This window comes from Gymnoscopelus braueri, assembly GCF_963280865.1.
Source record: "Gymnoscopelus braueri genome assembly, chromosome: 13".
NCBI classification, from domain to species: Eukaryota; Metazoa; Chordata; class Actinopteri; order Myctophiformes; family Myctophidae; genus Gymnoscopelus; species Gymnoscopelus braueri.
In genome coordinates this window covers 8,496,453-8,508,646 of record NC_137615.1, presented here as the reverse complement: position 1 = coordinate 8,508,646, position 12,194 = coordinate 8,496,453, and the positions used below count along the sequence as shown (strand labels likewise).

General features: G+C 42.0%; 1 protein-coding gene across 1 annotated transcript in view; it reads right to left on the bottom strand.

Annotated features, from left to right (window-relative positions):
• Positions 1 to 10,684, bottom strand: part of septin9a (septin 9a) — a 206,043-nt gene extending 195,359 nt beyond the window's left edge. The window contains exon 1 of the mRNA XM_080447130.1: positions 10,453 to 10,684. Coding sequence (XP_080303256.1) covers positions 10,453 to 10,474 — 22 coding nt within the window. The 5' untranslated portion in view covers positions 10,475 to 10,684. The remainder of the gene's footprint in view (positions 1 to 10,452) is intronic.
• Between the last annotated feature and the right edge of the window lie 1,510 nt (positions 10,685 to 12,194).

The following is a 12,194-nucleotide window of genomic DNA, read 5'->3' as shown; positions in this document are numbered from 1 at the left end:
AGAACTAAGCTACGATGACTAAAACTAATACTAAATATACTGACAATTTCGTCACAAATAAAAACTAGACTCAAATGTTAGTGAGGGACTTGTGGAGAAGAGATCCAGTAGAACTAAAAGACAAGTCGTTTAATGTTTGGTTGCGCTCGGGTGTTGCGCTCTGAAAATAGCAGATCTACAAGCTCACAACGCGTCGCGCTGCGACGCGTTGTGAGCTTGTAGATCGGCTATTTTCAGCATGCAACCAAGTGTAATATCGGCCATTACGACGCCATCAAGGCACCGCCGAGATACATTTTAGTCGACTAAATCAGCTGTAGTTTTAGTCGACTATAATCTTATGATATTTAGTCGACTAAAACTAGACTAACAGTAAAACATTTCAGATGACTAAAATATGACTAAAACTAAATGGAATTTGATTAAAAAGTCTGACGCAAAACTGCGTCAAGATTTGCTGTCAAAATCAACACTACGTCACAGGTTATTATTTTTCCAGTGCGCTCCATCACTTTGTAGTTGTAGAGAGAGGACAGACACAGGGTAGAGCAGGTAGATAGGTAAGGAGAAAAAGAACACAGGATACGCCTAACGATCAAAGATGTATACATATATCGGTATACATACAGTAAATATACACATAGTGTGTGTAGTATGAGGCATATCAATATAAATACATATAATGAAAAGTTACGGGTTCAAAATGTTTTGTATTGCATTTAACTAGACTAAAAAACACATGTCTTCCCCCCAGAGCAGGAGATGAGAGGAGAGAGAGAGAGAGAGAGAGAGAGAGAGGGGGGAGAGAGAGGCAGGGAGAGAGAGAGAGAGAGAGAGAGAGAGAGAGAGAGAGGGGAGGAGAGAGAGAGAGAGGGGGGGAGAGAGAGAGAGAGCAGGGAGAGAGAGAGAGAGAGAGAGAGAGAGAGAGAGAGAGAGAGAGAGAGAGAGAGCAGGGAAGAGAGGGAGAGAGAGAGAGAGAGACAGAGAGAGAGAGAGAGAGAGAGAGGAGAGAGAGAGAGAGAGAGAGAGAGCGAGGGGCAGTAAAGTGAAGCTGAGAGATAGAGTGACAGAGATTGCTGTTCATCCAGGGTGTTTGTGTTTGTGATGTTTATAGAGTAGGAGGGACAACATGAGTGGTGGACAGACCACTAAACAAACAAAACACAAACACCACACACACATGTGTGTGTGTGTGTTCGTTTAATGTGTGTTTGTGCACGCAAGTACACACCCACACAGAAATGCACACAGCTAGATGTAGAAGGGAAACTTGTACAGTATCTTCTTATTTCATCTTTTTATGTTTCTTCATAAAATAATGGCCTATTTTTGTTGTATGTAAATAGTATACTATATTGCAATGCTATTTTCGCCCTATAATGACACGGCCAAAATAGGCCAGGCCAGGTTTGAAAGCAGAATATGTCTGTCTGTGAGTTTTATGAATATTTAACTCATGAAAAGTATTAACAAGAGCTTGTGACCTAAATAATAACTACTGTTACAGTACATTGGATCTTTTGGAAGGCAGGTTCTGTTTTCCATTTCCTGAAAAGTAACCCGGTTTTTGGACATACTGTACAAGTTTTCCCGCCCGAAAAGCGATTATATGGGAAAAAAAAATACAATAAAATAAAGGAAGTTAACCAGCTCTTAGATGCAGTGGTGGAAAAAGTTTTTTAAAAAAGTACTTAAGTAAAAGTATCAATACTGCAATGCTAATGTAGAAATACTCCATTACAAGTGAAAGTCCAGAATTCAAAATGTAGTTGAGTAAAAGTACAAAAAGCATTGATATCAAATGTATTTAAAGTAGCAAAAGTAGAAAGTACTCATTATGCAGAATGTCCAGTTTCACAAATGTTTTCAAATGTATACAAATCTTTTGAAAATAGCCGATCTACAAGCTCACAATGCGACGCATTGTGAGCTTGTAGATCTGGTATTTTCAATTGGCTGAAATGTATATAGATTGAAGTGGGTAATGTATGGCTTTGTAATAATAATCAAAATCTACAAAGTAACTAGTAACTAAAGTTTTCAGGTAATTGTGGTGGCGTAAAAGTACAATATTTGCCTCTGAGATGTAGTGGAGTAGAAGTAAAAGTAATGAAAATACTCCAGTAAAGTAAGAAAATACCTCACATTTTTACTTAAAGGGATATTTCACTTTCAAAAAAACTTTTGGTAATTTTATTGTCTACTCAGGCCGTTGTGAACCCCCCAGACAGTTTTTAAGTTGCTTTATTCAGTATATAGATATTTGATATTCATTTAATCAGCCACGCCCCCTTCCTATACAAACCCATTGTAACTTCAAACTACATTTTAACCATGTTAAATTCATCAAAAACACTCGTCCTTGGTTCTGGTGACTCATACCACCCCCCTAACACACGAGGGGGCCGTGTTTTTTCAATTACTTTTTTTATTTATTTTTAATATTTTTTTTGGAAAATGGAAAATATAAAATACAATAAAAAAATTAAATAAAATAAATGAAAAAAAAAATCTGAAAAACACGGCCCCCTCACGCATTAGGAGGGCGGGGGTGAGTCACCAGAACCAAGGACGGGTGTTTTTGATGAATCTAACATAGTTAAATGAAGTTTTGAAGTTACAATGGGTTTGATTAGGAAGGGGGCGTGTCTGTTAAAATGAATATCAAATATCTAAATACTGAATCAAGCAACTTAAAAACTGTCTGGGGGTTCACAAAGGCCCTGAGTAGACGATAAAATGACCCAAAAGTTTTTTTTGAAAGTGAAATATCCCTTTAAGTACAGTACTTGAGTAAATGTACTTAGTTACTTTCCAGCACTGCTTAGATGTACTCATAGTCTAGGTCAAACAAAGTGACCACAAACAGCAAACAAAACAAAAACCACAGTGTGAAAACAAAACAGCTCACTGGCAGTGTGGTGGAATTGCTGTCATATGATACGCCAATGCAAAATCATTTTGAGAAGCAGTGCTAAAACTCCTAGATTTAGTACACATGGACCTGAGATGGCTCTCTGCATACTTGGACTGCTTGGACAGTTTTTTTCCGGCGTCTACACCAAATCTATTCACCCAAAATAACCGATCTACAAGCTGACAACTCAGCTTGTCGATCGCCTATTCCTGGTGAATGTTCCCCCCCAGGATAGGGGGGGGGGGGGTTGGGGTTAAAATGGTAAAAGAGGTGGTGCCATGTTTTTGCACTTTTTCTGTTTTTCATGTGTCTATGAGGTTGATAGAACTTCATTAAGCCCCCCGGTGGTGTTTTTATGGTGTTTTATGTCTTCTCTGACTATTTGGAGTTTCTTCCTGAGGCTGAAACCTTGAGGGTCAAACGTGCCAATAGAGAAACAGCGCTTTAGTGACATCACAAAGCCCACACCCTCCCCCTCATTATCATAACACAACAGGTGTGGGCATGAGGAGGAGGAGGAGACTAGGACAGGTGGGTGGTGCTAAGGTGGTGGAGGATGGTGCTAAGGTGAGAACCAGGTATACTTAATGCACTGGTGGGTGTGTCTACATAAAAACAACATTTTAACACTTACTGTACACTTTTTTTTTGTTGAAAAAAATCCTTACATAATAATAATACCTTATGATCAGGTTTTAGGGTTGAAAAATATCATGGCACTCCATCTTTAACGCACGTCTACATGTCAGTGCACACGTTTAGCCTCGTGTCCAGGCGTGGTCCATCCCGGAGCAGCAGTGGAGCCGGCCATTATTATTATCAGTGACAGGCCCTCTGCTGTCCTCAGGCAGGGCCGGCGGGCCTGTAAGCAGAGGCAGCGTAACACCAGGCGGCGGCCCTGGCCGCTATCAGGTGACGCCCCCACAGCCACAGCCAGAGCGCCGCAGCAGACCGGCATTCTTTGGTCAACAGACGATAAACACAAGAGTGAAGTGGATACTCGAGAACAGGCTCCACCAGAGGGCAGCTACGAGGGGGAAGACCCCCACATACACACACATACAGTGTGTACTGTACACCAGTGGTGGAAAAGTACTCAAATTCTTTACTTAAGTAAAAGTACCAATACTGCGATATAAAAATACTCTGTTACAAGTAAAAGTCCAGAATTAAAAAATGTACTTGAGTAAAAGTACAAAAGTATTGCATCAAAATGTACTTAAAGTACCAAAAGTAAAAGTACTAAATATTTGAAAATAGCAGATCTACAAGCTCACAACGCGTCGCGATGCGACGCGTTGTGAGCTTGTAGATCGGCTATTTTCAAATTGCCTATGTATAAAATAGGGCTAAAGTGGTTAATGTATGTTTCATTATATCATAGTTTATATCTGAAAAGTAACTAGTAACTCAAGTTTTCAAGTAAATGTAGTGGAGTAAAAGTACAATATTTTCCTCTGAGATGTAGTGGAGTAGAAGTAAAAGTATTGGAATTTGGAAATACTCAAGTAAAGTACAAATACCTCAAAATTGTACTTAAGTACAGTACTTAAGTAAATGTACTTAGTTACTTTCCCACCACTGCACACACACACACACGCACATTTGTATTACTATACTTGTGAGAATATAAAATAATTTTGACTCTTTTCCCACACGGGAATCAATAAGGGAATGGATGACGAACAAGACTGATAAGCAGAAGGAGTTAAAGGGATAGTTCACCCAAAATAAAAAATAGAATCCTATCGATTAGTCACCCTATGGAGACTTGAATTCAGGGTTCTTTTTAGTTTTTGTCGCATTCCTAAGCCAATAATGTGATGACCAGCGGAACCAGTAGGCAGCGGTTCCGGTAGGAGACACAAAGGAGACCTTTTGTGTCTCCTACCGGAACCCCTTGCTTGTCATACAATTATTGGCTTATGAATGCGACAAAAACTAAAAAATATCCCATATTATACTATTATTATTAATATGCTATGAGTAAAGTTTGTGCCTTATATTATATATACTCCTGCCTACTTCTGCACATTCCCTGTTGCGGCTATCTTGCATTTTATTTTATTTCCTACAGTAGTCCAATACTATGTTCTTATTATTATCACGTGTACATATTGTACTGCCGTTGTTGCACCGTCTTGTACGCCAACATGTGGCTGCTTGTACCTTGTATGAGTGAGTGACTCATGGTGAGGGACAAACACATTTGTCACCATAATAACAGGTGACAAATTAAGCCCTTTTGATTCTTGAAACTCCGCCCTCTTCCTCTCAGGCCACCCGCTCATTGTAGCATTGTTTACTTTAAAACATGCGTCTTCCTAAAAGGCCAATTCACGTTCTTTCCTATATACGTCCAAACGGGACGGGAAAGGAAGGTGATAACTACAAATTAACTCTTTGAACCGGAAGAGTTTACGACATCGAAAGGAGCATGTAATACATTGGTTCTCAAAGTGGGAACCCCCCCAGGGGTCTTAGTAGTTAATATAATATCACAATAATTTTAACCACTATCCATTTCTATGTTGGCTATGGCAGATGTACAAGATGTGCAAGCTGCGAGCTTGTACATCTGCTGTTTTATTACTTCTTCTTTTTTTTAAATATCAATAAAAACAAATAAAAACATATTTAAAGAAATTAAACATAAATCTTCTCTTCTGGGGGTGCCTCGCACAAAAACCCATTCAGTTGGGGGTCCGCTGCCACTTACACATCAACTTAGGGGTCTTTGACATGGAAAATGTTTGAGAACCACTGATGTATTGGCCTTAATAAGTCTCCTTCAAACACCCTCCACACCTCCATAACCACCCCCCCCCCCCCCCACCCCCCACACCACACCCCTTTCTCTCCCTGTAAAGCCCAGGCTCAGTGCAGAGCACACAGGCTTATATCACATCCCTGTGGAATGCCGCAGCTTTCTCAACTCTCCTTCCCAGAAGCCTTTTGTGTGCAAACAAGAGCGTCCGACACAGAACTGCATCGGTGCCGGCGCATGTCGGGTCATGCCAGCACCACCCCCCCCCCCTCGCCCCACCCCATACCCCCCCCCCGCACACACACCCCTACACCCCCCACTGCCTGACATGTGTGGAGCTGTCACATTCTTTGTCAGAGCTGAGCTTCGGGAAATTGACTAATAACAATGTGTGTGTGTGTGTGTGTGTGTGTGTGTGTGTGTGTGTGTGTGTGTGTGTGTGTGTGTGTGTGTGTGTGTGTGTGTGTGTGTGTGTGTGTGTGTGTGTGTGTGTGTGTGTGTGTGTGCGCGTGTGTGTGACTGTGTGTGTGTGTGTGTGTGTGTGTGTGTGTGTGTGTGTGTGTGTGTGTGTGTGTGTGTGTGTGTGTGTGTGTGTGTGTGTGTGTGTGTGTGTGTGTGTGTGTGTGGTGTTTAGACAAGCACCAGAGATGTGGGGTGGGTGACTTTGAGAGAGAGAGAGAGAGAGAGAGAGAGGGAGGCGGTCTCGCTCGCCCTTTCTGTGCAGGGATAGGTGTGTGTGTGTGTGTGTGTGTGTGTGTGTGTGTGTGTGTGTGTGTGTGTGTGTGTGTGTGTGTGTGCACATGCACACATGCACACGAACTTGCACACACACACACACACACACACACACACACACACACACACACACACACACACACACACACACACACACACACACACACACACACACACACACACACACACACACACACAGACTGGCTCATTATTTACGTAGTTCAGGTATCTCCGGTCGGCTTTGTTTTTCTTATGTTGTACCCATAACGTCAGAAAAAACACTGTGTGTGCATGCGTGTGTGCGTGCATGTGCGTGTGCATGCATACGTGCGTGCCTGTGTGTGTGTGTGTGTTCACTCATGTGACCCCTCGTAGTTGAACCCCATTTGTGGAGGCGATCGCCGCCTTGTACACAACTCCCTGAGCTGTCTGGATCAATGAATAACCCGTACACACACACACACACACACACACACACACACACACACACACACACACACAGGCACTCACACATTATTCAGTCATAACAGAGTATCACTCCTCTTGGTATGTGCTTTCATGTTGGACTGACACACACACACACACACACACACACACACACACACACACACACACACACACACACACACACACACACACACACACACACACACACACACACACACACACACACACACACACACGTCACACACACACACACACACACACACACACACACATCATTACACGGAGCAGTGCTGCGTTGCGTCTCTCAGCCTGTTTACGTTGTAGAGGTGGAGAGCAAACCTTTGATTTGTCGGATGGTAACTTTTAAAGTCAGCGTCTATAAACCCTGTTCAGACATATATATATTTGCCCTGTTATCTAGGCATGCCGACGGCTGGATGGCCTAACCCTCAATTTAAGCTTCCCAAGGAGCCAACCAATAATGGACTGCAGAACATACTGGGACACGTGGACATACAGTAATACCCAACACACCTTAAAACAGTGTTTCTCAAACCTTTTCATGCCAAGGACCCCCAAATTGATATGTATTTGGCCCGTGGACCCCCCCATCTGATATTTTTTTTGTGCCAGGGACTATCAGAAGAGACGATTTGTGCTTTAAAAAAGCATCAAGATTTTTCAAAACGATTCCAAAATAACAGATGTACAGTACAACTTCGAGCCGTGCTGTGAGCTTGTATTTTGAAAACGCCAAATATAGTATATAGTATATATAGTATTAAAACATGTTGCTGGGGACCCCCTGGAGTCTCGGGACTCCAGGGGGTCTAAAGACTTGTGAAAAGCTGGGCCAGTTGTTGCACTGCATGTACCTGTCCCAGTCTAAATCACTTAAAACCACAAACTCTTCTGGGAACCAAGATCATATGATTTGCATTAATTACAAAGCAGCTTGAAGCTAATCAAGGTCACCCATCAATGTCACAGTATACTGCTGTAGTTTGATACGGTACAACTGCAAAACACATAAATCTAGTCGTGCTTCGGGGCACATCGGTTGGGAGGGGCGGAGGATCTCAACCATAAACCCGTCAGTCAAAGTGGATTTACATGTTGTCTATACGGCAAAGCAAACACGGTAGGGTTTGTCTGTCCCTCTCTCTCACCAGCACAATATGAATGAATGGTGGAAATGGAAATTATTCCACGTTTTCTTACAGTTTAACCGATGAAGCACTTGTCGTATGACGAACAGCGAAAACAGCCAATCTACCCACAGATATGCTATTGTTTGCTATTCTGCAACATAATTGCACATTTTTGAAAATCTTTTACTTTTTTTCCCCTTCTATTTCAATTTGTTGGAAGATCTTTCAATTTTTTTTTTACGATTTCTTTGAAGATTTCTGCTCAAAAAGAAGGCCGCCTGGTTGAAAAAGTGGTAAAACCCCACAATATATATATATGCTCAAAACTACCTTTAGCCTGAAGCCATCATCATTCAGGGCACATGAGGTCAGCTTTCTCAGACAGTTTTATCTTCCCCCCCCCCGTGTGATGGTTTACTTTACCGTGACAGTGACTGGTTCTACGACTCTGTCACACAGATCTGTTCCAGCGCAGCTTCACAGTCAAAAAACAAATCTCACACTGCACAACAAAGTGGACTATTTCATCACCGCGCCCACGCCATGAACGGATCCCTCGCTGGCACTTTCACAAAGAGGAAATTCAATAAGGCCCCATTGTCTGCCTCATATAAGGCTTCATTCAGCGCGGCTGTGATAAGAGTAACTGTACTCTGTGATATCGACCAATAAATCACCCCCTGATGTGATCACTTCTCCTTTCTCCTACTCTCCTCACCTCTGGAGGAACAGCTTGTGTAGATCATGGCTGAGGCCAGAGAGGCTCTCCTTCAGTATTATTTTGTCCTAACACAGAGGTTCTCAACCCCCCCCAGATGACAGTGAAGTGACAATTTAACACATTAAGACCTGAGGCGATTCTTTAAAAAAAATCTAAATCATAACAGTTTTTGGAGAAAAAAATGTTTTTTTCAAGATTTTTCAAAAACAGCAGATCTACAAGCTCATAGCGCGGCACCGAGAGCTTGTATATCTGCTATTTTTGAATAGCCAAAGAAATCTAAAGTGACACAGATGCGTTCCAGGTCTTAATGGTTTGAGACTGACCTCATACCTCAAAAAGAAAAGAAAAAGACCATTGCTGCGTCTAAAGTCATCAACAAACTACACTATAAAAACTGGTCAAACATTGGCCAAATTGTCAAATACTATTAAAAAAAAGAGGCAACATTTTGGAAATAGACGATCTACAAGCTCTCACCGCCTCGCTTGTGAGCTTGTAGATCTGCTATTTCCCCAATATTTATCCGTGGGACAGAGTCAAACTAAATTGAATGCCTCAACTCAAACATTCCAAGTGCTTCTCAGGGTGGGGGGTCCCCAGTTCAAACATGATTATTTTGGGGGGTTACGGCCTGAAAAGGTTGAGAGCCACTGTCCTATAATGTCTGCTATCATGACAATAATACTATATATACAATACAATAATACAATAATACACTTTGTCTTTCTATTTCTTATCATTACTATCTAGTTGCTAGTAGGACCCCCCTTAGCCTGTATCTCCTATGTTTCTTCTGTATCTGCCCTGTGTTTATAATGGCTGTACTGCTGCCTAGAATGGACAACTGGATTTCCCCACTGGAATCTATAAAGGTGTGTCTATCATTGATATGTACTGTAGACATTTACCTGCACTAAGGACAATCTCTCTTTCACTTTCTTCTGACCCCACCCCTCCCTCCCCCCTCCCTCTCCCTCTGTCACTCACTCTCTCTCTCTCTCTCTCTCTCTCTCTCTCTCTCTCTCTCTCTCTCTCTCCCACACCCACACCCACGCCCACGCACACGCACGCACACGCACACACACACACACACACACACACACACACACACACACACACACACACACTTCTCTCTCTCTCTCCACTCCCCCCACTCTCTCCTTCTCTGTCTCTCCTTATCTCTATTTCCCTCTCTCTCTCCACCCCCTCTCTCTCTCTCTCTCTCTCTCTCTCTCTCTCTCTCTCTCTCTCTCTCTCTCTCTCTCTCACTCTCTACACCGACCCCCCTCTCTCTCTCCACACCCCTCTCCCCCCTCTCTCTCCTTCTCTGTCTCTCCTTATCTCTATTTCCCTCTCTCTCTCCACCCCTCTCTCTCTCTCTCTCTCTCTCTCTCTCTCTCTCTCTCTCTCTCTCTCTCTCTCTCTCTCTCACTCTCTACACCGACCCCCCTCTCTCTCTCCACACCCCTCTCCCCCCTCTCTCTCCTTCTCTGTCTCTCCTTCTCTCTATCTCCCTCTGTCTCTCCCCCCCTCTCTCTTCCCCCCCCCCCCCTCTCTCTCTCCCCCCTCTCTATCTCTCTCCCCCTCTCCCCGTTACAAGTTATGGCCAAGTTATATTAGTCCATATACTCTATTGACAAGCCTATCCGAAATGTTACTGTACTTTAACAAAGAACGTCAAAAAAATTAAATAATAATAACAACATCTTACCTGAATATCCAGATTTTTTCATGGTGTCGTTTTCACTGTTGCAGGTTCTTTCAGTAGAGGTCGTTGATAATAATGTCCGTTAATGCTGTGATAATGTCCCGCGTTTATCCAGGTATTTATGATAATGTCCTTCCTCACGCACCTGGCCGCTGGTTATATATAGTTCACTTTGAATGAATGTTATTTAAGTCTAAAGTCTAGTTATAGTGTTCACACTCACACACACACACACACACACAGCAGAAAGCACGGAGCGGGTTGGAATGGGAGACAAATCCTCTGGGAATGAAACGATCACACCTGCAGGGCTGAACTGAACCATGAGGGAGTGGTTTACTTTACTCTCTGTAACTGTATCATATTTAAATAAACTCCTATCAGCTTAGCACAGAGTGGTTCTCAAACTTTTTCATGTCAAGGGACCCCCAAAATGATATGTATTTGGCCGCGGACCCCCATCTCAAAATATTTTGTTCCAGGGACCCCCAGAAGCAAAGATTTGAGTTACAAATGTTCGCTTTAAATATATATATATATTCAAAGATTTGCACAAGTTTTCCCGATTTTTCAAAAATAGCAGATCTACAAGCTCGTAGTGCCACTATGAGCTTGTAGATCTGCTATTTTTGAATAGCCAAAGTATAAAATATGGATAAAGGGGTTAAAATGATTGTGACGCTTTATTCACTGATTTAGCTGGGGAGTGGGGACCCCCTACCCCCCACCCCTCCCCCCCAAGGACCCTATTTTGAGAACCAATGGCTTAGCACACTAGACCAGTGATGGAAGAAGTACTCACCAGTGGTGGAAAGTAACTAAGTGCATTCACTCAAGTAACGTACGTAGGCCTACACATGTTTTACTTAAGTAAAAGTATCAATACTGCAATGTAGTTTGTTACATAGAAGTCCCGCATTTAAAATGTACTTGAGTAAAAGTACAAAAGCATTGGTATCAAAATGTACTAGTAGAAAGTAGGCTCACAATGCCATGGGTTGTGATGCTTATAGATAGAAAGTAGCTGCTATTGTTAAATAGCCGAAAAATATATAGGGCTATAAAGTGGTTAATGTATGTTTTGTAATACCTAATAATCAAAATCTACAAAATAACTAGTAAAGTTATATAAACCATATAAGTTAATTGTAGTGGAGTAAAAAGTACAATATTTGCCTCTGAGGAGTAGAAGTAAAAGTATTGGAAATTGGAAATACTCCAGTAAACTAAAAGTATCTCAAAAGTGCACTTACAGTACATGTAGACAGTTACTTTCCACCACTGCAAATAAACTCCTATAAATCACACTAAACCTGTAAATGAAATAGAATGCCTTGCTCGAAAGCCACACAGCAGCTGGTTTCAATAAAATGACAACTAACTAATGACCACTAATGAATGTTTGAGTGGCGCAGTGTGTTTGTTTAAGGTTTTAGAGGTTTGTTTTAAGCATACAACTTTTGTTGTGTGGTTGTAGTGTTTACAAGTTTAAAATATACCTGCTAGCCTCCCTACATTCCTCAAATCAAACCATATCATGACGAGATATTAACAATAAACATACAACAACCTGCTATAAATGAAGTTCATACTAGCTCCACTGCAACGACACTGCACATGGAGCGCCATCTACTGGCTGTTGCTTGGTAAACCAACAGCCCAGCCCAGCCCAGCGGGAAACCAGAGAGTTATTAATAAAGCCAAAATAAAACGACTGCCTTGGAGTCAAATATTTCCTTTATAGC